The 27,853-nt window shown below is 42.6% G+C and overlaps 1 protein-coding gene across 5 annotated transcripts in view; it reads right to left on the bottom strand.

Annotated features, from left to right (window-relative positions):
* Positions 1–839: 839 nt before the first annotated feature.
* The window catches only part of MTM1 (myotubularin 1), a 94,899-nt gene continuing 67,885 nt past the window's right edge, over positions 840–27,853 (bottom strand). For 3 of the 5 annotated variants that reach the window (XM_034648811.1, XM_034648813.1, XM_034648815.1), the window contains 7 exons: positions 24,413–24,601; positions 20,577–20,762; positions 14,556–14,762; positions 13,477–13,569; positions 12,779–12,892; positions 8,886–9,062; positions 840–2,577 (listed from right to left, as the gene is read on the bottom strand). In XM_034648811.1, the coding sequence (XP_034504702.1) occupies positions 2,410–2,577; positions 8,886–9,062; positions 12,779–12,892; positions 13,477–13,569; positions 14,556–14,762; positions 20,577–20,762; positions 24,413–24,601 (1,134 nt within the window). In that variant the 3' untranslated portion in view covers positions 840–2,409. The remainder of the gene's footprint in view (positions 2,578–8,885; positions 9,063–12,778; positions 12,893–13,476; positions 13,570–14,555; positions 14,763–20,576; positions 20,763–24,412; positions 24,602–27,853) is intronic. The other 2 variants (XM_034648812.1, XM_034648814.1) reach the window with 1 other exon arrangement.

Below are 27,853 nucleotides of genomic sequence, written 5' to 3'. Positions count from 1 at the left end.
TACAGCCAGCTCATTTTGAGAGTTTTGAGTTGTATTCCTACCAAAAAAGCAGAAGGATAAGCTGCTGTACATTATTAAAAGTAGATCAGAAAGTGCCAGGACCATATTTAGGGAAAACTATTATATTATCAAAAAAATATATGATTCCAAAGTATTTGAAGGGCTGTCCCAGGAAGAGAGATGATTTTATTTCATTCCCGACGGCAGAGCTAAGGCTATTCACCGGGAACTCGAGAGATGCAGAATTCGGTGTGACACCCGCGTACAATTGTTCCGATGCTGTGGGACTTCAGAGAAGCGGCACTCTGCTGGGCTGGAAAACAGGGGTAGCCCACGAGGCTGCAGTGAGGACTCAGCAAGCAATGTCTGAGGAAGAACCTTCGCAGAGTATCTCAAATACTCAAAGCTGTCAAAGATACACTTAATCTTTTAAGAGTCCTAATCAGATTTCCAAAAAATGGTTAATTTCAGTTTACTGCTAGAACTATTTAGCATTCTTAGAATGCACATAATTTCCAACTGGTTGTACTATTTGAAAACAATTTTGAATTCTTACCACAAGAGACACAAGGTCTGGCTTACTTCTGCCAACGTCTCACCCTCCCTTAACGTCGGCCGCTGTGTTCCGCACCCAGTCTGAAGCCTCACATCTATGTACCCTGGCTCTTTCGTGGAAGAAAGACAGCTGTGGCTTAAAATCGGCACCATTAATACACTTAACTGTCCCACACTGTTGCAGTTTTGGGAGAGCCCTGCAAGGGTGCTAGGGAGACAAAGCGCATGTGAAGTAGAGACACCCCTACGCCCCCCAACACACAGGTACACCCCTGAAAACAGAGTGCTATTTTAGTGAATACATTTATTACAGCAGGTCTTTAGTCATTATTGTCATGAAAACTTTTTCACGACATTTCACAAAATCCTTTAAGCTATTAGTATTAGCATTTTTCTTTTTAAGGAGTGACACTTTGTTAATTTATGAAATATTTACAGCGTTTACAAAAAGCAAGAGAATGTCTAATAAAATTTCTTATACATACAAAATTTATACATGATACTACTGTATTCGAGATGTCTTATTTGGTAGACCAATTAAGCTATGACATAAAATAATTTACAAAGATATATTTAATCTCTCTTAATTCATTGAAAACAAAACCATATTAGCTATAAATAGTCCTTTACAAATCACCGTAAAACATTAATTGTTTTAACTCTAGCCTTAACTTTTACAAATATACTTAACTAAATGAATTAGTTCAGATATCAAATAGAACTGCATTTGAAACTTCATTTACCACTAGCACTACTACAAATAAAAAACAAAAAAATGAAAAAAAAAAAACCTCCCCAAAAACCTGAAAAAAGCAAACTGCCGGGTACATTTCAAGTAAAAATTTGTAGAACCAGTTTAATGCACAATTGGGGGGAGGGGCATCCAACACCATGTAAATTGAAATACAACACTTTCAAGAAAACGCTCAACAAATGTACATCTGCGGCTTTTATTTCAAAGAATGATGCTCTGGCAACAGCTCATACACCCAGGATGGTGAACCCTACGCTTTGGCAGAGAAGCTGGTCTGACTAGAGCGATGTTTGCGAAAACATTCACCTAAGCAGCATAACGCCCCCGACGTCCTCACACAGTGCTATGTAAGGGGTTTTCCGCAACCTGAAAACGGGTCAGAATTTTAGGCAAGCTCATGGAGGAACTCAGAAAATAGAACTGGCCAAAAGTTAAAAAAAAATCAAATCATATTTGGGCCCCATCAGTGTAATATAAAAATATGCTCCTCTTGAAAATTAGGGGGAAACACTTCAGATCGCAAAACTTCAAAATAATGCAAAACTCATCTACACAAGCTATTTTTCTTTAAGTCACCCCTTATGATGGCATAAAGTTTGGCAATTATTTAGACACCTTGCTTTTGGATGATGCCTCAGAAGATGAGCTCGATTTGGTTTTGGCAATAACATCTTTCACATTTGGGCTCGTTTTGCTCCAAAGCAACTATCAGAAGCAGCCTAAAGAAAATCCAGTTCACAAACATATTTTTTCGCTTAAGTTTAAAATAATGTCATCCCAATTAAGCCCACAAAACACATATTGTATACACAGTATTTCGAAAGAGGTAAATTCAATTTAAATTTTATCTTTCAAAAACTGTTCTTGAAAGGTGTCCGGATTTTCCAAAACCCCATCTTGGCTCCTTTCTTCTGATTGCCCTGTAGACACTAGTTTTCTTGTAATATGTATTCTAGAAGGCACATATTCAAGAGTTTAAGATTATGTTAGTTCAAGTTCTACACGGAGGCAAATATTTTAATCTACTTTGTACAGAGGCCCCAAATGAAAGTCAACTATCTCCTTTATTCAGAGCTCTAACGCGGCACCGGCGTTCCCTCTCAGAAGTGAGTGTGCACGTGGGGCATCATCTGTGAAGGACTAGAAGGTGAAGTTGAGGGATCGGAGAGCTTGGCCGAGCTGGCGAGCTGCAGTTCCTCGAGCCGCTGTATGTATTCGTCACGCAAGGCCAAGAGCTCCACGTACCGCTGCTCCACTGGATTGGGCTGCTGGAAAGAAGCACAAATGGGCGTTACGGCTTTCCCAGGAAACCCTTGTACTGACCTTTAATGCACAGACGTCAAAAAGACTGAAAAGTACAAAGGGTAAAACACCCAGCTCTTCGCCACCACGAAATAAGCTCATGTACACACTGCCTCACATTCGCCTCGCATATGCCTCTCCGTCTTTTTAAGGTTAATCAACTCAGACACGGCTCTGGTCTCCTGTGTCCCCCGGCCCCAGGTCCACTGCCCTCTTTCATTCCCAGAGGCAACAACTCTTCTCAAGTTGGCATGTGGCCTCCTTTCCTGCGCAGATTTATGATACTTTTCCTATACGTATCTGGAAACAAAATACACTATTATTGTCTATCTTGTGAAAGCTGACATTAATGGTGGTAGTCTGTATTTATCGACTGGCATTTTGACCCATGTTTCTGAATTCGATCCCAGCTGAGTCCCAGTGAATGAATAAAGCACAGTTGATCTCTCTACTCCCGCAGTGACAGATACCTGAGCACGTCCAGTGTTTCCCGCCACTACGCACCATGCTGCACTGTCCTGGGACACATCTCCTTGTGCACATATGCCCATGGTTCTGGAAGGCAGTTTCCTGGGGGTAGGGGTGGGGGCTGCCGGGGAGGACAGTATGGTCTCTTTAGCTTTATCACATGCCGCCGAATTGTTCTCTGAGGGGCGGTATGACGTTATACTCCCACTAGCGATGCGTGTTGCTCCACGTCCTCAGCAGCGCTTGGGATACAAGAGTAATTTTTTTTGGCCCATCTGGTGACTATAAGGTGGCATCTCATGGCAGCTTTAGTTTGCGCTGCTCTGCTCTGGCAGCTCTTTTCATGTGCTATTGCGCCTCGGGGGGAATCTCGGGTCTGCCTCTCACCAGCTCCAGGACTTAACCTGACTGCCTCCATTTCCCTACCAGCGAAGTGGGAATAAAAACAGGGCGGACCTCCCGGGCTTGTTGCGAGAGTGAAGTCCGCCAATACAGTCAGTTCTGCTATACCGCCCATTGCCTTCATTGCTGCGTGGGGTCTCGTGGCAGTACAAAGGTTAGGAGTCATGCTAGAACAGAATGTGATTCTCCCCAGCATGTGAACTTGTTCAACTTTTGTACTGATGTACAAATTACAGACAGGAATGTGTACAAATCTCAAAATGTTCAGCTCAGTGAGCCTTTACATAGATGTACACTAATGTAATCACCCACCCAGGCCAAGGCACACGATAGGACAGCCCCCAGAAGACTCCCTCATCAGTGTGTTTTGAGGTGATCAAAGGCAAGCTCCTAGAAAGCTTGAGAAGCATATGAAGACATTAAGAAAAAGGCCAAAAGTCTACAGAAGTGCATTCCTTCGGCACTAGTGGCTTCTGGAACCATCCTGCTTTCCACCACGTTAGACCATGAGCCCCAACATGGAAGCTGAGGAGACCATGCGCTGAGGAAGCAGGCCATACCCTGGCCTGGATCCATAATGCGGAGGACAGAGGGCTGTCAGAGCCTCGAAGAGCACGCAGGAGCCCTGGGGGTTAAGACCGTGTATGAGCTTCCTGGGGCTGCCGTAACAAATGAACACAAACCAGGGGGTGGGGGGGGAGTGCTTAACACAACAGAAATGTATTTTCTTACAGCTCTGCAGGGCAGAAGCCTGAAATCAGGCCGTCAGCAGTGCTGTGCTCTCTCTGGAAGCTCCAGGGGAGGCTCCCTCCTTGCCTCTTCCAGCTTCAGGGGGCTCCAGGCTTCCTTGGGCTGTGGCTGTGTCCCTCCCACCTCCTCTGTGTTCACAGGGCCTTCTCCCCACAAGTGTCTGTGGCTCAAATCTCCTTCCATTTTCTCTTATAAGGACACCTGTCATGCAATGTAGGGCCCACTCCAAATCCAGGAGGATGGCATCTTCAGATCCTTAACTTACTAACATCTCTAAAGGCCCCTTCCCAAATAAGGTCACATTCCCGGGCTCAGAGTGGACATGTCTTCTGGGGGGACACAACTCGACCCACCACAGGCTGCCAAGGAGTAGTTGACAGACACCGGGTAAAAATGCCACAGACATGTGACAGTGCCCATGTTTCTAGTGGCACTGGTGTTTCTTTCTTTCTTTAAGATTTTATTTTTAAGTCACCTCTACATCCAATGTGGGGCTCGAACTCACAACCCTGAGACCAAGAGTTGCATGCTCTACTGACTGAGCCAGCCCAGGGCCCATGCCGGTGTTTTCGTTAGAGCTCTGGTTACAAACGTCCACAGGTCAAAAGAGGTCTCCTCCTTCCTCCTAATCCTATTCTTCCTGTAAGCCTTGTTTCTTTACTGTGACTGCAGAATGTGAAGTTTTTCAGAAAGGCACATGTAGCATTAGAACAGGAAAGCTCGGGGACACCTGGCTGGCTCAGTCGGTTAAGGGTTTCCTGGGATCAAGCCCCGCATCGCATTGGGCTCCCTGCTCAGTGGGGAGTCTGCTTCTCCTTCTCCTTCTGCCCTCCCTGCTTGTGCGCTCGCTCTCTCTCTCTCTGTGCTCTCAAGTAAATAAAATCTAAAAAAAAAAAAAACCAGAACAGGAACGCTTGGTAGAGTGCGTGACACCCAGTAGGTGCTATGCACAACCTGCTAATGTCTTTTGTCCATTTTTCTCTGTGTATTCAGCGAGGGCAGCCACTGTTCCCTGCACTTGGGATCCATCAGTGAACAAAGGAGGCCTATATCCCCATTTTTATGGCATTTCCCTTCCAGCAGAGGGAGACAGACAAACGAAGAATACCACAAGTCTGAGTTACAGGGGGTGTTCAAAGGTGAGGAACACTCTGGAAAGGAAACAGAGCAGGATAAGCTGGGTAGGACTGGTGGGACGCCGCATCAGGCCTCGGAAACTACTGCAGGGACCTGAGCTTTGGTGCCGGGTGAGGTGAGCGGCTACCTGGACAGTTTTAAGTGGAGGGGCGGTGGGACCTGGGATGTGCTTTACAAGGACCACTCTGCCTACCATGTTGAGAACAGACCAGAAGTAAGGAAGGAAGGGTGGAATTCAGGAGTCCGGCTAGAAGGCTAGGCAGCACCACATGGCCCGTACCAGGCCAGCAGCGGGGCGACTGGTATGAAGGATCTGGGCTCATGTGGGTTTTGAAGGCTGAGTCCAGCAGGCTCTGCCGACAGACTGCATAGGGGTGCAAGAGAGAAGGGAGTCAAGGAGGGCTCCCTGGATTTTGGCCAGAGTGACTACGATGGAGTTGCCAAGAACGAAAATGGGAAAGAGGGCAGGAGGAACAGGTTCTAGGGGACCATTTTAGACATGTCCACTTTGATGTGCTGTGCGAGGATGGCTTACCATTGTTGGTCCATCCTCTGCCCTATGCGTCACCTACCAGGGCGCCCCCCACCCCCGCATGAGCTGTCTGCTTCTGGGTGTGACCCTTGCAAAGAGTGGGGCAAGTTCTTCCTTGATGTTCTCCTCTGAAATTGTCCTGGCTATTTTTACAATTTCCCTTTTTTCAGATGACTATTAGAATCAGCTTGTTATTGTACCAGCAAGGACAATTAGACAAGAAAAAGGAATCAGAGATAACAACCATTTTTGCAGATGACAAGGCTGTATAATTAGAAATCTCAAGAGAGTAGACTGAAAAATGATTCAAAATAAAGAGAATTCAGTCTAGGGATGGGTACAAAATATCTAGAAGCCATTAGCCTATAGACAAACAGAAACCATTTAGAGGATACAAGGAAAGAGTCCAAAAGGCAAAATCACAGGAAATGAAATTTAAAGTCAAGTGGCTGCAAACCCTACAGCCCGGCCTCTCCCTCGGGACCGAATGTGAAGTCGAGCGTGTGCTCAGCACAGCACACAACTCGGGCCAGAGCTAGCTAGCTATGGAAGTACCTTGGCCTTCAAACGGTTTTGAGTCACATTCCTTTTGGAGTTCCCCTCAGAGATGACTTAAGCACCACACAGGTCAGTCCGTTCCTATCTGACTGTCCCTGTCCTCATTCTTTGGCGAGCGCTGTGCATCAAGATGGGAGCTAGCCAGCGCGAGCCTGGTTAACAGCTACAGGAGTGTGGTGGCTCCCCCACCGCCCAAGGCCTCATTCAGCCTTGTAACAGGACTCACTGACTACTTCCGGCGTGAGCAATTCCTTCATATTAATACGTGCACCAAATTGGCTTCCCAACAGCTCTTCAAATGTAATAAGCACTGCTCTTTCCATCAACTCCGCTAAGTTTTTATGTCGCAGCAACGGTTGGTGGTTTTTGCTTTTAAAAAGTGCACTAACCCTTCCTCCTTCTAGGCCAGAGCTCATTAGAGGGACAGGCTGTATCTGCTTTTGTATCTTTCAGTACTGCTAGTATATTGCAGTGCTGTGAATGCGACAGGGACCCAGTAATCGTTTGTATACCAACTGGGCCACACAATTGAACAATTTAACTTTTAAGTGGTTAAGTATATTCCTTGAGGTTTACATTTTATCATGTAAAAAGTCCTATGTGATCAGATTTAAATCTATTTGTGTATGAAATAATGTTCTACAGGAGTTCTTTAAGGAAATGGAATGCATTTAATTCACACTTCCATTATGACATTTCTCCCCAAGTACTATCATCACCGGCTTATGGTCCTAGACACCCCTGTTAGCCTGGGAGATTCAGGGGCCAGAGATGACCTCTTCTTAATCTCTGCCCCCCCCACCCCCACAGCCTGGAAAATACAAAGATATGTGTAGTACCCTCCACATTCAGAAAATCTATAGAGAAAGGGTAAGTTACTTTCTTTTTTGAGTAAATTTCACAGATCATAACACAGACCAATTACTGTCTCAAAATAGAAACCTCTATCAAAAAAACGTGTTCCTATCTGGCCTAGTTCCATTTTGCTAAGCTCTATAAAAATAAGGGGGTAGATACACTGTAGTAAGTTATTCTAATGATGTTTCTTCCTACTTGACTTGTCACACAATTATTACCTTTATATGTTCAGAAATGAATTGCTCTAAATTCCTTGAATTTTAAGAATTTTTTCAAGTATAAATGGGAGATTAGAGGATCTGTACAGAAATTGGCGATACTTTCTAATTACGAATGTTTTTTAGGAAAAAAGTCACAATAAATACAGAAAAGGATCAATTTATAGCAGACACTGCACATCTATATAATATTTTTTTTAATTAGAAAAGGAACATGTCCTCTGTAACAGCAGTTGGAACCCTGGCAAAATTCCCATTTCTTCTTTACTTGATATTCCAAAGGCTAGAACTACTGCTAAATAAATTCCCTCACTGTGCTTCCTAAATCCCAAACTAAACAAGGGAGTGTTCTCAAGCCCTGGGATCTGTCACTTTCTGAGAGATTACAAGTTTCCACCATTACTGAATTGCAGAAGTCTTTCATGTGAGCAGCAGAGACCTTGAAACGAGAGTGCCAGCTTGAAGCGGGCATTCCCCAACGGGAAGAGAGGGCACAGCCTGGCGTGCAGCCAGCTGCCTGAGTGGGGTAAACAATCTAAGAGACAGACTGCGGTGCCCGGGACCTGCTGTTGCCCCGAGATTTCTAGCAGGATTGAAGCTGGCACTTATGCAAGACTGGCCTGCGAGAACAGGTAGTCACAACCATCCAAACCACAGGAAAATGCGCAAATCTTTACAAAAGAGCAATCGCAAATCCCGAATATTTATAGTGCTTAAATCCCAAACTGCAGGCACTTCTGAGCCCTTACACGAAGGCTGCATTTCTCTTCTGATTTTGGATGGAGTGGGGGGTGGGAGAATGGAAAGCCCAAGTGTGACTTCAACAAAATGTGGACTCTTGCTTCAAAAATCATTGTTTCCCTTTTTGACTGATAAATGGCCAACTGAATGTACTATCCACTGACAGATCAATTATCTTTATTTTAGAAGTAAAGATCCTCAGTGAAATGTACCCTGATGTTAGCTCACCCCATACATATACCTGAAGCAGACAGAAGAAAATGTTTTGTTTCCTTGAAGGATCATCTAAGTCTAAGTCACCGGAAAGAATTTTCTTATTATGTGTAACAATGTCCACTAACGAAATCCTTGGCAATCAAAACTCAAAAATTTTCCAGAGCTTCCAATCAGTTTACATTTTAGTAAAAAAAAAAATTACATTATTTATAAGAATATAAGCTTAACACCAATCAAAATAAGCAGCTTAGTAATTAAAGACAAGTTTGATTTTTTTTAGTCCATTCCCCCCTCATAATATTAAAAAAAAAACCCACTACCGAGTAACATTATCTAAATCCAGAAGTCATAATCAATAGGCATCACTGCCTTTTAACAACGTCACTTCACTTACTTGTTGCTTGATTCTGGGGTTCCATCTAATGTAGTAATTCACCCAAAGTTCCAAGTGACGCATACTGGCAACTGGATATAAAACTCGATTGATTTCTTTAGTATAGAAGGGATTTTTGAATTTGTCCTTATTACTGTTTATCAGTGACCATAAAGATACCGTTCGTTCTGTAACTTTCTATGGAGAAAGAGAAAGTGGAAAGCCTAAGTAAAAACACACAAGTACACAAATCATTTTTCTGCCCATAGCAATACAGTTGAGCCTCAACTTGAATCACACATTTACATTATCCCCATAATAGCTCAAAAAGCCTCATGGGCCAGAAGACAGAGGTGCAGGACGCTGCACTATTAAATGCAATTCACTGACCTAGGATGACTATTCCTGGCTAGGTAAAACACCGATGAACAGATGGGCAGCATGCTCTTTGTAATTCAGCAGAAAGAAAAATTATCATAAGATCCCGTCAGCTTTCTTCATTTTTGTATTTGTTGGAACTGTAAAATCTTACCCTGTGCCTGCTTGACAGTAGTATCTAGATATAAAGTTTTTTAACCAACCATCCAGATGTTCAATCTCTATCATACTAATGTGCAGATATTTGAAAACACCTGAATAACTGACTTCACTGAATCTTTATTTTCTCATTTGGTGTCCATCGTCTCATACAGATATTCACATTTTCATTGCTTATTAGAGAAGGTTTTTTTTTTTAACAATTTTGGGCATAAACTAGAAAAAACCCCAAAGCTTGGGAAATAAAAGGTACAATTATGAAAATTACCGAAGGCAGACTTTGAAACCCCTCCCAGTAATGATTTCAATAAGAAAGGACCAATAAGCTAAAACTGGAAGCTAAAAAGAACAGCTTGAAATCAGTGACTGAAGAAACATCTCTAACATAATATTTCATTAATGTGAACAAGAAATATGGCAGCATAAATTTGTCTTCCTTGGAATCCACTTAAAACTTCATTCATTTGTACCTTTCAGATGCCACAAGCTACACTGTGTTGTGTTCATTTGCAGGCTTGCTTTTATTTTTATACGTGCACATAGTTTAAAAAGTCAAATAACCTGACCAGGTTTGAAATGAAAAAAACAACAGTTCTCTCTCACCTCCCCACAAGCAACTGTGTTTGATATTTTAAACTGATTTATTTGACTATCTGGTACTTAACCTCCACGTCTCTAAATAATATGCTTTCTTTGCTACTCAGGGGGCTCTGCAGCTATGGGCACTCTCTCTCTCTCTCCTGCTTCGTACTCCCAGCACGAAGCAGGGCTTTCATGAGACTGACATTTAGTGTTTGGATCCCTATGATGAAAAAAATGCTACTCTCAGGCAGGTCCTGCAGTCCCTTTCAGTGATTTCTTCTCCCACACGAATTTTGTTGTCTTCCCTTGATTTAACAACTGTTTATTCTGTGTGCTAACTTTTCTTGGCATTTATCATTAATTCAACCCCCAACTCTTCCTCCAACATCTCAAACTTGTGTCAAGACACTCAGCACCTCCAGCACTCCCAGTTCTTGCTCAGAGGAAAGCAAGCCACACTGCTTGCCCCTGCACCTTGTGCCCGGCCCGCATCTCTGATCTCCTTTCTGTTTTGCCCGAGCATCCCCTGTCGTCTCTCTCTGAGCTGCAGCTGCTGCTTCCTGAATTCCACAGTCTTCTTTCTTGTTTGCATGAAGCCAAACCTCCAATAGCTTCCAGAGAAAGGGTTTGGTGTGAGAGGGAACTCTTGAGGCCATGCATGTCCGAGAATATCTTCGGTCTACCTAAACATCTGGTTGACAGTTTGGTGGCTAGAGAATTCCAGGTTGAAACCATTTTCCTTTAAAATTCTGAAGGCAATGCTCTACTGACTTCCAACTTCCGATACTGCTATTGAAGAATTTTGCCTTCTTGTTCTGTTTCTTTGCAAATGACCCATTCCTTTTCTCTCTGAAAGCTTGAAGGATCTTTTCTTTGTCCCTGGTGTTTTGAAACTCCACAAAGCTGGGCGTATTTTTGTCCACCATGCTTGGGCATTTGGCAGGCCTTTCAGTGTGGAAACTTATCTACTTCATTTCTGAGAAATATTCTCAAATTATTTCAGGGATTTCCTGCTCTAGGGTCTCCCCATTTTCTCTTTCAAGAAGCCCTATTATGTGGATACTGGATTCTGGGAGTGGTCTTCTAGTTTTCTGATCTTCTTTCCATCGTCTACCTGTCTTTAACACTCTTTCTGGGAGATTTCCACTTCATCTTCCAACTCTTCTTCTGAGTTTTTAACTTCTTTTCATTTCAAGCTGTTTCCTGATCTCTACATATTCTTTCCAAGCAATATCCTGTTATTATTTCACGGTACCAACATTTTCTTATCTTTCTTGGGATATTTGATGCTAGCTGCCCGTGTGCGTCTTTCCCCTCCCTACCTGGTAACCATTTTCTCCAAGCTGCTTTTCTCCCTCCAGAGTGGAGCACTGAAGAGCCGACTGGAAGCTCTGGGATCCTGAGGCTCGTCACCGTGAGGGGAATCCTGGGTGTTGGTATCTTTTGGTCCTTCCTCTTAGGCTAGTCAGTTTCCCCAGGGATGATTTTTTTAAATTGAGGTGGGGTTCACGTACCATAAAATTCACCGTTTTAAAAAGTCTACAATTCAGTTGTGCCACCACCACCTCTCTCAAGTTCCGAGAGATCTTCGGCACCCCAAATGGAAACCTCATACCCACTAAGCAGGCATTCTGCATTCTCCCCTCCTTCCAGCCCCTGGCAAATACTCCTCTGCTTTCTGCCCTAATGGCCTTGTTATTCTGGACATTCCCTAGAAATGGAATCATGCCATTTGTGAGCTTTTGTGTCTGGCTGCCCTCGCTGAGCATGTTTTCAAGGTTTGTCCACGCTGTAGCATGGGTCCCAACTTCCTTCCTTTTTACGGCTGAATAACAGTCCAGCGTACGGCTGGGCTGCATTCTGTTTATCCCGCCATTAGCAGATGGACCCGGGGTTGTTGCCACCTTCTAGCTCTTTGAACACCTGTGTGTGAGTTTTTGTTTTAACTCCCGTTTTCATTTTCCTTGGGTATGTGCCTAGGAGTGGAACTGCTGGGTCATTGGACAACTCCCTGCTAAGCTTTGTGAGGAACCGCCAGACAGTTTCCCACAGCAGCCACGCCACTCTACATCCCTGCCAGCAGCGTATGAGGGCTCCGTCTTCTCCCCCAAACCTCGCCAACAGAGAAGGTTCTTTCGTGCTCCCACGCAGAACATAAGGACCTGCTGCCAGAACGCTGGGAGTCAGTAGGGAAAGTGAGCTGGGGCCCTCACAGCCAGCTCCTGTCCATTCACCTCACCTTCTGATGATACTCAGGTCCCCAGTCCGGAGAGCCACTCTCGTGTTCTCTTGAGAAGAAACCTCTGTCAGAGTCCTCAGCTCCAGAGAAGAGGGGACAGGGTCTGGGGGAGCTAACTGCTTATTCCAAACAGAACTTCAGGGTGTCTTATCTTTCCCCCTTCACCCCAGAACCCGAGTCATCTGGGGCTCTATGTGAGGCCAAGTACGCTGCTTCTTGGCTTCCTTGCTGCCCGTCTGAGATTCTGTCTCTCAAGCTAAGTTATCTACAAAGTTTTCAGCTTCCAAAATTTGGTTGCTATGTCTCCTTTCTCACCTTCCCTGTTCTCGTAGGTTTATGCCTTTAAAAAAATGCATGGTGTTTTGGGAAGGAGACCGTACATACCTTTAAAGTCATTCCTACTCTCTGAAGGCAAAGTCAATGTCTTACCCCTGCAGTAAATAGCAGACACTCAATAAACCCTCTGCATTTCCCATAAACCAAGCTATATATATGTTTTTTTATTTCATGGGAAGACTAGTCACATTTAACTAAAAAGATTAGCATTTCCACTCACCTGTTTTTCTCGAACAGATTCACAGTTGTATAAGAAAGTACCAAACCGGCAACTATACAGATGATCCAAAATTGTAATCAGAAATCGTTCGTTGAATTCAAAAGCTGTAGGGAACTAGACAAAAACAAACACGCCAACAAAGCACGAAAACTTGGGGCTGATCTTTTATAGACTGAAAAGAGATGCATACATGAGGCCACCTTGTAGGCTTTCAGGAAGGCCAGCAGAGGCTGCCATCTGCTCACGCCCTACAGCTCATTTCCTGGTGCTCAGCACAGGACAGAGGAGTTTGAAGGAGTGTCAGGTAAAGGAATCAAAGGAAAACAAGCTGATTTTCTGGGTTCTCCTGAGCAGGGTACAGGGTAGTTTCATCACTGACGGTGTCTTATGTACACATGCCTTTATGTACACAGAGGAAACGGAGAAGACAACTTGGCAATGTCAATTCCATGAGGAGAGAGGATGCAGTTAAATATTGCATTTTTAAAACATTATGGAAAATCCCAGGCATAAATAGTAGCGAGAATAAAACTGTAAGCCCCATGTACCCATCGCCCAGCTCCAACAATGACTTAGATAGGGCCAGACTCGTTTCGTCTCTATCTCTGCCCTGTATACTATGAGGCAAATCCCGCGCATTAGATCAATATACTAAAACGTGAAGTCAAATGTAGTTTTATCCTGTACATATCCCTTACCTGTTTTGACATCTGCCATACACAATCAATAAACTGGAGAAAAATAGGAGATCGGTCAGCGTCGGCATGGTTTTTATCACCATGACCTATTCTCTGAAATGAATGGATGAAGACGATTTGTTTTCATTTATGGGTACAAAACTGAGAAAGCACATATAACCTACAAGATGTGACAATACAACCTATCAATCCGCTTTCCAAATGCCAAGTTTCTCAGAGAGTAAATGGTGTATGTTTTTCCTTGGCAATATAGAAATGTGCAAAGGTTCTGAAATGATGGAAATCAAGTATAAGCATCTATAACAGCCCAAACCAAGCGGCAAAGCATCATCACATTCACAGCTATTTCTACCAGCAGCTTCAGGTAGACTGGGCCAGCTTGGCCTGCAGTTAGGTTAGCTAAGGGACCAACCCTCAAGTCCGAAGCCTTGAAATCATGTCCAAAACGGTTTGGTTATTAGTAAGTGAAGTTCTTTCTCTCTGACAAATAAGACAAAAGCCTCGCCATTTATTTTTATTAACAATGATTCTTTCTACTTGGAAATGTTACGCTTTCCTCCGTCTGGCCCTCCCCCTGCTTGTGCTTGTGTGTGTTCTCTCTCTCAAATAAATAATCAATCTTTTTTTTAAAGGCTTTTTCAAAGGATATCTGGAAACAAGACCTGGAAATATAAATTTTAATAGGTTCTCTTAATTTTCAAAATGTGCCTCAGAGAATAATCATCATCATCATAAATCCCCAACAAAGAGTCCAGCACCTCTGTGAAGTGTATCTGGCTCTAACGGCTATAAGAGTAGCTGAGAAAGAATGGTCATCCTATCTTCCTTCTTTCACACAATTTTAATTTAAACATTTCTACGCAGGCTCCTGGTAGGACTTTCAAGTCAAACTGTAAATACTGCAGATGGATAAACCTGTCTCCAGAACAACTTTCACTACCCTCAAGGAATTGCACACACTTTTCATCTGACTCCTCAGATTTTCTTTTCAAAAGCAAATATATAGTTTAACAACTAGTCTTTAGATTTCAAATGGCAGTGATGTGACATTTAAGAAGTCAGCTTTATTGTTCACTTACGGATGCAAACTTATGTCCAAAACTTATCCATTCTTTTTGAACCAATATTTCAAACCCCTCGATGCTCCGATAGTAGCTGTCCAGCATCAGCATGGCCAGGGACGTCAGCTGGGCGGTCCTGTCCCACCCATCGCTGCAGTGCACGAGCACCGAGCTCTTCCCTGAAGAAACTTTGTCTGCTACTTGAATGGCTCCCGTCAAAACAAGCTGGCAAAGAAGAACATGCGATTGATTAGCAGGTAGCTGTAAAATACAGCTGAAATTTGAAATGATCGTTTTTAACCCCAGAAAAGGTCATGCTTTCAAAAACTGCTACTGTCTGTAACAGAAAGACTTCTGCAAATGGAACAGCAGGAGCTGTGGGGCCTGCTGGTCTTCCTCTGGGGCAATGCCGTTCCAGTGAGAATAGTTATTAAAACAACAACAACAACAACAATGCACACAAAGCCGAACTGCATTTTAAATTCATTTTCGCGCATGTGATTACATTAACTAACGTACTGAGGGCTGTCAGAGCCAACTACCACAGCCTGTGGCTTTACCAACAGGAATGTACTGTCTTGCTAAAAGTCCAAGACCAACGTGGGGGCAGGGCCAGACTCCCTCTGAAGGCTCTAGGGAAGGACCTGTTCCAGACCTTCTCATAGCTTCTGGTAAAGTTCCCTGACTAGTGGCAGCAAAACTGCAATCTTCACATGGTGTTCTCTCTGTGCCTGTGTCTCTGTGTCCAAACTTCCCCTTTGCATAAGGACACCAGTCTTACTGGATTAGGGCCCCACCCTACTCCAGTATGACCTCATCTTAACTCATCAGATCTGCAAGGACCTTAGTTCTTTTTTCAAAAAATTATAATATTTTTTATTCTATTATATTAATCACCATACAGTACATCCCTGGTTTTTTATGTAAATTTCCATGATTCATTAGTTGCATATAACACCCAGTGCACCATGCAATACGTGCCCTCCTTACTACCCATCAACGGCCTATCCCAGTCCCCCACCCCCCCTCTCCTCTGAAGCCCTCAGTTTGTTTCTCAGAGTCCTTAGTTCTAAAAAGGTCATACTCTGAGGTACTGGGGGGGGGTCAGGGTTTTAGTACATGAAATTTTGGGGGGGGGAATTCAATTCAACCCATAGCAGTGATCATTTTAGAAAAATCACTGGCCCAAAAGATCCAGTCTAGACCTTAAAGGCCTGATATAATGGAAATCACCTTCTAGCCTTTATTTTTACCAACTACTCTTTATTGAGTACATTCCATATAATAGGCATATCAATACATATTTTACAAGCACTTTATTATTTATCAGTTATGAGAGTCCAATATTTTGTTACTGTAATCTCTTTTTGCCATTGAACATAGTAAAGATGTTCACATACTGGGAATTGTGAAGTGGCTCTTTGAATTTTACGAGTGAGATAAAATCCACCTCACTGGTGAGATACAGTCATTTCAGTATGAACAGGCAAATTCATATATCCAGACTCACTCTAAGTTTAAGACAACTCTTTTTTTAATAATATTTTTTATTATATTATGTTAGTTACCATACAGTACATCCCTAGATTTTGATGTAAAGTTCGATGATTCATTACTTGTGTATAACACCCAGTGCACCATGCCATACGTGCCCTCCTTACTACCCATCACCAGCCTATCCCATTCCCCAAGTTCCTCCCCTCTGAAGCCCTCAGTTTGATTCCCAGAGTCCATAGTCTCTCATGGTTCATTTCACCTTCTGTTTACCGCCCCCCTTTCTTCTTCCCTTTCTTCCCCTACCGGTCTTCCTACTTCTTATGTTCCATAAATGAGTGAAACCATATGATAATTGTCTTCCTCTGCTTGACTTATTTCACTTAGCATTCTAGCCTTTAAATTGACAAAATATGAACTCTTCTATGGCTCGTAAGTGGAATACTCAGGTCAAGATAAAGTGATGGCCTTCTAGTAAACGTTTGAGACTTAGAAATATTATTAAATGTATGCATACAAAGAGTTATTGCTAGGATGTCTTTTTGGATGATTTAGGTATTTATGGAGTTATCCCTTACGACGCAGAGACTTCACCCAGCAGGAGTGTGCAGTTTGATAAGACTGCATAAACGCATACAGCCGCGCGGGCATCATCACAAGCCAGCTGCAGAGCGCTTCCATCACCCACGAAAAGTCTCGTGTGCCATCTGAGGTCAATCCTGGCTCCCACCCTCAGGTCCCGGCAGCCACTGATTTGTTTTCTGTCTCTACAGTTCTGCATTTTCCAGAAATGCCCTCTAAATGGAATCATTTGATAGGTGGTCTTCTTTCACTTAGCATCACGCTTGTAAGGTGCACGCATGTTGTAGCCTGCATCGGTGCTTCCTTCCTTTTTACAGCCAAGACGTATGGACAGGTCCCATTTAATTATCCACCCCTTCTTTGATCGACACTGGTTACTTCTAGCATTTGGTTACCATGAATGACGCTGCTGTGAACTTTTGCACACAAAGATTTGTAGGGACTTAAGTTTTCATTTCTCTTGGGTAAATACCGAAGAGTGAAATGGTTGGATCATACAGTAAATGTATGTTTATTTAACTTTTTAGGAAACTGCTCAGCTGTTTCCAAAAGTAGTTGGACCATTTCACCTTGCCACTGTCAGTGTATGAGGACTCCATCTCTTCATGTGCTCATCAGCCATTCACGTACGTGAAGCCATTTCTGGAGCTCCCCAAATCCTAACGGCTCTGCAACAGTCACGTATTATGCTTGTTTTCACGGACTGGAGGCAAAGTCAGACTAAGTGAAAGATCTGGTATAGAGAAGTTTACAGACACATACTTTTGGTTATATTTTTAAACTTGATTTACTTATTTTTTGTAAGTAAGCTCTATGCCCAGTGTGGGGCTTGAACTCATGACCCCACTATCAAGAGTCCCACACTCCACCGACTGAGCCAGCCAGGCGTCTCTGAAGATACGTACTTTCGTTATTTTGACATAAACAGTAACTGCAGATAAGTGGACAAAGTAGTACCGAGAAGGACAGGTGAGGGGACCTGACGCCACAACAATTATTCGTACAGAAGTCATTGCTTTTAAACTGACTAGAGCAGCTTCCGCTCCTTAAGCATTTTAAGTATCTCCTCAAACTCTGTTTACAATTTTAATTTGAGGCACTTCTGAAGAAAGGGCTGTTGAGCAGCAATGGTAATGCAGCAGATCACTCGGATTCAACCTCAGGAAGCCGAGCTGCTGGTCGCACAGAGGGCGACTTCACTCCAGACACTTCCCTTATCACGAAAAAGGGTTGCAGTCTCAGCCTGTTATCTTTCAAAATACTAGATGTTTTCCAATAAAGTATGAATCCCACCGTTGCTTCTCGACAGGAATGCTGCTAGTTATCTAATGAAATGAAATCAGATTTTCAAAATCATCACAGGAAACTGTTAAATAATCAGATGGACTTGTGACTGGCGGGGGTGGGGCAGTATGTGGCATGCTGGCTCAAGGGCCTGAGGCCTGGGTTTGAAACCTCCTTCCACCACTTTTGACATGTCACACACTGAGCCAGTCACAGAACCATGGTTCCTTTCTCTTGGAAGCAAGGGGAGAAAAGGTATCCCCACCACAGCTTGTCTTGGCCTAAAAGAAAGAATCCCCATAAAGTGATGACATGGGGCATGGGTTCAATGAATGCTGGCTGCCCGCTAGCCGCCTTCTAAGAAAAACAAAATAACAGGTCCCTTTCAAACAGGAAGGGCTATAGGGCAAGAGTGCTGAAAAGGAGAGAAAGAAAACGTAAGCTCCAGAAACCACAGAGACATTCTACCCTGTTGGGGCTCCTCTGATGGAGTAGAATGAGGATACGGGACATATGCTAAGGCAGTGGTGGTCTCCTCGCTTGCAAAGCTTGCCCTGTTTTGCACAGAGTGGTGGGACCATTTCGCCTGAATGCAGATTAGTGGTGGCCATGCCATGTGTCAATCAGCAGTCCTGGGGCTGCAAAAGAGTGTGCGAGGCTGAATAACAGGTCAACCAAAGATGTTCAGGTCCTAGCCCTTGTAAATCTGTGAATACTGCCTTGTATGGTAACAGACTTTGCAGATAGTATCAAGATAATGACTTTGAGTTGGAGGTATTATCCTGGATTACACAAGTGGGCCCTAAATTACATCCCACGTATTCTGGTAAGAAGGAGCAGAGGGAGACTTCAAAGAGAGAAGGCAATGGGATCACAGAAGCAGAGACTGAAGCGACGTGGCCATTAGCCCAGGAATGCTAGCAGCCACCTGAAGCTGGAAAACGCAAGGAACAGATTCTCCCATAGAGCTTCCAGAAGGAGCACAGCCCAAATGTGCCCCCCACCACCAATTCCCACCCGATTTTCAAGGTCCAGCTCAAGACTACCCATATCTCCACTCCCGTCTTCTAGCACGATGTGACTTATGCCCGAGAAGCCCTGAGTCAGAGGTCGTTAACGTATCCATCTGGGCTCCCCAGTTACACCTGGCCTCCTCAGAGAACACCGACAGTTTCCTTCATTTCTTTTCTATCTACCTCTCTTTGGACAAACCTATAAAAATTTACAGGGGACTTTTATAGCATTTTCCATATTCTGTAGGTCCTAACTTCCATACTGCATCTCATGCAGATGGCCTTGACGAATTTCCTCAGATATCTGAGCCACTGAAGAAGACCTACGTCTGGCCAGTCCCTCCCCTATCTAGCTCAGAGTAGGAGTCTGCGCTTCCCAAGTACGCCTCACCCAGGCACGTTCCTGGGCTTTTGTCCAGGCTGCTTCATTCTCTAGAATGGGTCCCCTCATGCCTTCTGCTTTCCGGCCCCACCAAGTCCCAAAGGCTCCCTGTTCCTTCCACTGCCCTTGCCATGAAGGCTTGCTGGCACTTCACACACTGCACCATGGGGCATTAGCTTTCTCGTCACATGTGCACGTCACCTCTTCAACCGTACGAACCTCCTTAAAGGCAGGAAGTACGTCTCATACCTTTTTCCATTCATAGGGTCTAGCGCGATGCTTTGCCTTATAAGAGTGTGATACTTTCTGAAAATAAACATTTTATTTTAGGGTAGTTTTAGATTTAGAGAAAAGTTATAAAGGTACTAGAGAAAGTCTGCATATACTTGACCCAGTTTCCCCTATCACAGACACCCCATGATGGTATGGTGCATTTGCCACAACCTGTAAACCAATACTGACATGTTATTAAATTATTAATAAACTTACTAACTTATTTTTAATAGAGTCCATACTTTATTCAGGTCTCCCTAGTTTTTACCCAGTGTCCTTTTTCTAATCCAGGATCCCATCCAGGACCCACATTACATTAGCTGTTAAAATTAATTGGTTTTGCCATTCATTTTTGAGAATGACAAATTAAGAAAAAAATGAAAGGCCAAATAAAAATATGATTCCTATCAAATTTAAAAGTAAAATTTGACTAGAAAACAATTTATATTATTACTCCACCTATTTAAAGTAGGCTTTTTGTTTGTTTACACAACAAAACGGTATTTTCTAAAGGTGTTACTTCCCTCAGATAGCTTCATGTACTTTAAAGACTGGAGGTTTTTGATGCTTTTATCAAGATGAAGGACTGAACATCAAGATGAAGGATTGAACATAATCGAAGCACAAAGTTCATTCTTGAAAGTAAGTCAATTTGAGATTAGTTTCAATATAAACAATCTGTCCCTAGGTCCTTGAGGGTCATACCCAGTAACAGCTGGATAATAAATTGGCTGTTTCTAAACAAGACCGAACTTACTTACTACTGACAAGATGGAAAGTGACATCTCTACAAACTCTCAAACTGCTCTGGAGTGATGCTGTGAAATCTTTAACCTAAGGTAAGCAGATTATGAATAGGTACAAAACTGTCAAATGTAGAACTCTATACGATGAATATTTCACCTCTCACTGCTCAATTTTAAAACTGAAGGAATGAAAAAAGATTCCTGTTCCACTAAAAAAGGACTTCCTTGTTTAGGTGCGTACATCTTTTTTTCAAAATATACTTGCCTTGATATGTTCTAACCAATGAGTAGACTCCAAACTGGACAACCAGTGAGATTCTTCCACATTAGGATAAACAATGTCTTTGACTTTTTTTAAAGATTCCCGCATAACATGAATGTTATGGATGTCTAAGAAGAAAAGTTCGGCATTATGATACGCGTCATCACTTTCATATCCTCCTCCTGTTGCCTGAGAAACAGCAAGACATACAAACAGTCAGTTGGGTTTTCTGTTTCATCAGTAACTCACACAAATATTTCAAGTTATTGGTCCTCAACCTAAAACCTTCCAGCTTGGATGCATTGATTGACGTGACCTGACTTCCCATCCAACACTGAGCTTCGAAAACATCAGTCACTCTGAGCTCGAAAGAAACCAGCCGGCTGGTAATTTCCTGGGGATCTGTATTTGCAAGAAAAAAAATCACTTCAAAATGTTCCATAATTATTAGCTCTTCTTCTGGATCTGGAAAGGCAAGAGAGGTTCTCAAGGGTCCTTTTCCTCTATCGATTTTGTAGCAGCACTCTTCGGCAGCAGGAGCGGGGGGAGCGGCACTGACTCTAACAGCGCTCAGCTTCAGCCCCTCTTTGCTCTGTGATTTGAGGCAAGGCACTCAACCTCTCTGAGCTCAGTGTTCTCTCCTACAGAACAGGAGATAGCACTGGGTAGGCTAAACAGGATTAAAAGGAGTCATACTAACACCAGCCGCCACTCAGCGAGCCCCCATGATGTCTTGCTTTACATCACTTTATCTAATTTTTATGGCAATGCCACCAGATAGGTATTCCTATCCCCACTTTGTCAATGAGGAGAGATGCTATTTAACTTTCCCCGAAGTCACACAGTCATCAGAAGTCCAGGTGCCTGAGTTGAAGGCCCATACCTTTTCTACCACCTGTACCATGACCACCTGTCTGCAATGCAAACACCAGGGATGGAGAGCTGCACTGCGCCGAGAAGGCCCTCAAAGAGCAAAAGGTTTCAAGCGGAGACAAGCTGGTCATCATCTAACAAGGCGAGGAGCAACTTGCCAGGGTAGGCATCAGTTCCCCTTCCCGGCAGGGTGAAGATACCCATTTTCCATGTAAAGCAAAAAAAATGGAATGGAAGGAACCTGGTGGCATTCTGCTTCATGTTTTAAAATGCCATGGAACATGTGGCCTCTGGCCCTTTAAGAAAAAGTTAAATAATTCAGAGACTTGCCAAGAAAGCAACTTCTCCAAGCTGAAATGGAAGGGGAAGACATTGGACAAATGTGCTGTTGCTACATTTTGCCTCTTTTCTTTTTATTTATTATAATAGAAAGAATATCTAACTTGTAACTCAGAACAGAAGGGCCAATGCATCCTATGGTTTTTTTCCAGGGTTAGTCACACAGGTTTCCTGCGAGATAGAAGTAACGTAACCACCTGAATTTCAAACCTAAAGACCTATGTACAAGCCAGAGGTCTTGGTCTTCACAGACTCTAGGTAAGAAAATAGGTTTTATTTAAAAATATATTTTTAAAGCTTGTCACAAACAGCATTAAGTAGACAATACACATTCAACCTTGCTGTTTTTTAAAAAGTTATTAGCTAATGAATAAATAAACAGATGAGCCCTATTTCCCTCTTCTTGGTTATCCGTGCCTCAGGGTATAAACACCTGGCAGCTCTGATCAGAGACCGACAGAGGTGTTCTTGTCCACCTGGCAGTCACTTCCGTAAACTCCAGGCACAAGGCCTGGGAGCAAATAGCGAGCCTAAGTTTTGCCAGAGCTGCAAGCCTCTAATGCAATGACAAGTCACCCTCCCATGGATGACCTGCTTCTTCACCCGGTGTGGGTTTTAAATAGTTACAGTGATTTTCAAAGACATTCTCAATGCTGGAGTTTCTTTCGTAAATAACTGAAGATAGTATGCAGAAAAATAAAAAGCAAAACATACTTATTGCTCCTTGCCAAAGCAAAGACAGACATTAATGCAGCTCCACTTTAACTCATCACAGTGGACTGCTGCAAAATTGAAGTCGCCTGGTGCTAGGGCTTATCTATGTCTGGGTTTTGTCTGTTTACAATGGTGTAATGTTGCTTATTACCTGGGGGGGATGTAAATTTCTAAATATCCGCAAGGGAGGAACGATCAAGTCTAAAGAGAACACAAGTCAGAAGGGTAAAAATCAATTAGCCAAGCATAGATTGAGTTCCCAAAAGTTCAAATTCTCCATCTCTGCTTAGTTTTGAAGTCTTTTCAGTTTCCTTCTCTTTAACAAAAAGGAACAACCCTGATTATCTAGTACAACGACATAAAGGTTCAAGGGCCTGTTGCTATGGATATAGATGACTAGGGGAGAGACACAGCTGAGGGAGGAAGGAACGGGAGCTTGGTTTTTAAAGAATGCCGCAGAGATCTTTAAAGCCTAGGTTTTTTCCCTTAATTTTTTCCTTCCCTTCATTCCTAAGAGCACTAGTAACACAGGCATATTTCCTGAGTGTTAAAAAGGCATTTAATAAATCTACGGCTGGGAAGCTGGAGGGAAAAAAAAGATTCTACTGCTATCACAACAAGCTTTAAAGTTATATGACGAAGGTAATCATTTTATACATTTTCGTATTTTAAAATAATCTTTCTAAATACCTCATTTTAAAGTTACATCTTATCTATTTCAGGCTAAATATATACATGCAAATATTGCGTTTTATACACGTTTTCAACTCTAAAATATACATGAGGGATGGAACAGAAATATCTAACATTACAAATAATGCAAGAAGATATTCATCTTTACACTTCATTTCCTACATGCTTTACTTCTACTCCCTAATTTACTCATCAACAACACTCCCTGATTGTTTTACGTATAATTTCAAATCATCTCCATTACTGAAACAAAAATCAACTGCAATGACAGAGAGCTGGCCCAAGAGCACACAGGGAGCAGAGGGGACTCCACAGATGTGAATGTGTAAGACGCACGATCCGTGTGCAAATAATTATGAGCAGAGCCAGAAACGCACGCCGTTTTTACACACCCTTCCATTTAGGAAGCTGCTGCATCTCTCTGTGCTGCTTGAGGACTTGTTGGGCTTTCAGGTTCTTGTCTTGTGCTATGAATAATTGAAGATGCCAGAAAAGTGACCTCGGGATAAGCAAAGTATTCACGATGTTGAAATTGAAGCCTACAGCTGATGAGAAACAGGAAATCTGAAAGGCTGAACGGTGGTGAGCACCTCAGGGCAGGCCCACTGCGAGCACTGGCAAGTGGCAGCTGGCAGTAATGGGAGAGCAAGAAACGAAACAAAAAGGAGAAGTCTAATGTAAAAAGCAAAATAATCCGGGGCTGTCCAGTGTACAGGCAAACGACCTTATACCATGGAAGCTTCTCTAAAATCCACGTACAGAGATCTACTCATTTATTGAATTCTCTCTTATAAATGAGAAGACCCACTCATGAGGAGAGTGAAGAGACCGTCTGGATAAAGCTACAGATTGAGGATTTTAACAGTTCCGGCGCCCCACAACTAACTCCTCATAGACGCTTTAGCACTGTATACATCAAGAGGGTTCAAGAACAGCCTAAAGGGCTGCAAAGAGACTCCAACTCCTGCCAAAATTGAAGTTCATTACAGTTCTATACTCACCTAATTCACCTAAAGGTTATTCTCATTACTTTCAAGACCAATTTTGTGATTAAAACTACTCCCTACCTCAGCAAACAAGTTTTTTCCCACTTCAACTAAGTTGAACTATTAATGTAAGCCCGTGTGTTGATACACCATGCAAAAACATTTACGTGAAGCATGGCACGCCACACATAAGACAAGCCAAGTGTCAAGACAAGTGTCACTAAATATACTCACCTTGTTGGCCACTGCATTTACATTGGGTCTTGCATCATAGATTGTGAGTTTAGAAATTTGTCTGTTGGTCTCCCTGATAACATCGAGATACTTCTCATCATCTTTATTCCGTTTACCACTCATACCAACAAGGGGCTGACTGCAACGCACGATGACCGTCTTATTTTCTGGATGAATCCATGACAGCACCTATGATGAGTTCAGAAACTTTAAGCTATCAAGAAAAAAACAAATCTCAAGACCATTAGAAATATAAAAAAAAATAAAGCACTAACACTCATGATGAAGTGAGTCTGATTTGGCTAAAATGGAATACTTGCTCATCTGTGATTTCACGGTGTGTGCCTAGCAACACACATTTAATGATGACTATTCAGAGACAACTAGAATAACCAATTGCTTTACTAGTCTTTTTTAAATTAGCACCACATCTCGTAGAGGTTAAATGCTTACCTAAAAAAAAAGGCTCTATCACTTAAAGGAAATAAAAAGCTTTAGCCTGCCCTGGATTTCTCAGACAGAAACAAGCTTTAGCAAGAAGTGAGACGTAAAAGAAATCACCGCTGTTACAATGTGTTTCTATACCAGCTCACTTCTAAAGATCATCTCCCCAACAGTCTTAATTCTAGAATATCACACAGCGGGGAGAAAAACCCAAGGGAAGCAAGAAAAAAAAAAGCTCTCAGGATGATTGCAGAGCTGCCAGAGTTCCCACAATGAAGCTTGGAAAGCTGCACTTCGCACACAAGCCTAGCACGGGGGCTACCTGCTTTCCAAGCTCACAGTGCAGGAGAAACAACACCTGTAATACAATAAAAACTGTAGAACTATCCACTTTAAGTGGGTGAATTGTTTGGTAGGCAAATTAGATCTCAAAGCTGTTAAAAAAAAAAAAGGGGAGCCAGGAGGTGAGTGTGGTGGGCAATAGTGTGGGCTCTGGGGGAGGAACATCTCTGCGGTGGCTGTAATCTGGGCACGGAGCTCACAGCCTCTGTCCCTCCCCTCTCCTCCTTCATCAAATGGGGGGGAATATGACTCCATGGCCCCGCTGGGAGGGTAATCAAAGAACACATGTAAAGTACATTCCAGGGACAGGCCAGGTGGCCTGTGAAGTCAGATATGGAAAACTGTGAAAAGGAGATACAAGAACCGAAGAAGCTCACTTAGTACAAGGCCAGATGCACTGTCATCTCTGAAGTTACCCCCTCCATGATGATAAGCACTGATGTTCATAAAAACTGATGTGCATAATAGTGACAACAGGTTAGTGAGAAAAGATTATACGATGGCGTGAATCAATACTCATTCACTGAGTCTTTGCGCCATGCCAGAGACACATAAACAACACCATGGCCCTTAAGAATCCAAAGGCTCAGATCTGGGAAGCCCTGGGACAAGCACTGGCTCTCCTGGACCTCCATTTTCTAACCAACAACGTGGAGGTGACACCAGCCCCACGTGCCTCCTATGGCCCTTGCTTCAAGACAGATAAGAGACTAGAGATCCCTTTTAATGCATGTATGTATATATTTTTAATTTCTCAGGTTTATTGAGATATAAATGATCTACAACACTGTAAGTTTAAGCTGTACAACATGTTGATTTGATATAAGATCACTTTTCAAAGAGCAGACTTCTACACATACAAGAGGCTCATTATTTGATAAACACCTGCACCAACTTTTAAATTTAAATCAGGTCCTAGGCAAGAAACTGCCATGTGCCACTACCAGTACCCTCCCTCCCTGTGCCCCTCTTCTCTCTGCCTGGGAGATTTAAGGCTGGAATCACCACGCCATTAAGAAATGCTACTCTTGTAAGCTGTTTTGCTTCTTCCTTTCTTTTTCTTTTGGGATCTCGACCACCTTCTTTAAAAGGATGCTTGCTGTTTGGCTCACAGGTATAAAGAATTGTCACTTCACAATACCAACTACCATGACTGCTTTCAAAGTATATGGTACTATACTAAGTTGTTCCAATTAAGGTTAGTATCTAGAAGCCGTAGACAGTTAAGATGCACGCACATATTTAGCCACCAAAAGATGTTGACTGCAGCATTGTTTATAACAGTAGAAGATTAAAAGGAACCCAGATGTCTCACAACAGAAAACGGATATAATACACTATGGTGCGCACACTCCCCAGCGTGTAAAGTTCTTTCCAAGAGGATACTATGCAGAGAACGTGTACTGAGGCACAAATTACAGAATAATTTCATTTTTTTCAAATAAAAATATGTTTGCATAGAAGGAAGTTTGGAAGGACATAGACCAAAATGTTACCTGTGGTTCTCACTAGGTGGCAGACTCCTTTTTGCTTACCAGCATTTTGTAAAATGTCTAAAATAACTATGTATTACTTATATGTTAAGGACTTCTATAACTTTAAGACAAACCTGTCTGAGAACACAGGAATGTTTATGAGAACAGATGTATGCGTTACTGGGAACACTGATGCATGTGGATCATTTTCTTATTCAATGATATCTTATAATCGTTCGTGTCCTATTTATGCACACAATAACAAGAGTGCTTTTGCATCAATTCTTTTTGTATTTTTATATGGGCTTTTAAAAAAGAACTGAATATCAAATATTAATGATTTCACGTTAAAAGCAAATACATTTTCTGGGGTATAGTCAAGAGTCAGGTGGTTAGAAGGTATATCAGAAAGAGTACATTATCTACTATTAAATATTCTTAAGCATGGTAATCTATAAAGATACAGACATGATGGAGAGCTTAGCCTTCATTTTATTAGGAAGAATAAAGGCAGATTGGTGGCCATTATGAAGAAAGAAGGATCAATAAAATGGCTAAATAAGTAAGAAGTTAACCATTCTATTGGCTCCACGGCAGACTCTCATTCACTCAGGATAGTGGAGACTAGTAGGTCCAGATGGCAGCTGAGCACAGTGGACTGGGCACAGTTGTTTCATCTCCTCTCCTGCCCCAAATCCCAAGAAATTCACATACACACACTCACACACACACGCTTGACATGGTAGATGTTCAACTGAACGAAGGCGTAAACAAAATTGATCCGCACTACCCTAGCCTAGTTCTCCTGTGCTCGAGACAGCTGGCCAAGGCAGGGGTGGAGTCTGTGGCTATGGCACAGAAAAGTATGTCACAACGGAGCAGAAGAGGAGTAAGTACACTTGTAACTCTAGCCTCGTTGGCACTGTATTCTAGCAAGATGAGCTAAAGAACATATGTTCAAGTACGATATAGATCATTAACATATGAACAGACACATAATTAGAGGTGCGAGAGAATTTTAAAAGTTGCGATTCCTATTATGTTGACATTATACAAAAGTTTCACACTAATGTCCTTTTAAGGACAAAAAATGTCTAGACTTGGAGTTAAAGGCAAGGTGACATTAAATCTTAATTTCTTCAATCCTGTTTTTCCAAAATCTGTTATTTAGAAAAACCAA

This window comes from Ailuropoda melanoleuca, chromosome X, assembly GCF_002007445.2.
Source record: "Ailuropoda melanoleuca isolate Jingjing chromosome X, ASM200744v2, whole genome shotgun sequence".
In the NCBI taxonomy this organism is placed as follows: domain Eukaryota; kingdom Metazoa; phylum Chordata; class Mammalia; order Carnivora; family Ursidae; genus Ailuropoda; species Ailuropoda melanoleuca.
Note: the sequence above shows the minus strand (reverse complement) of the source record. Positions and strands in the feature narration are given on the sequence as shown.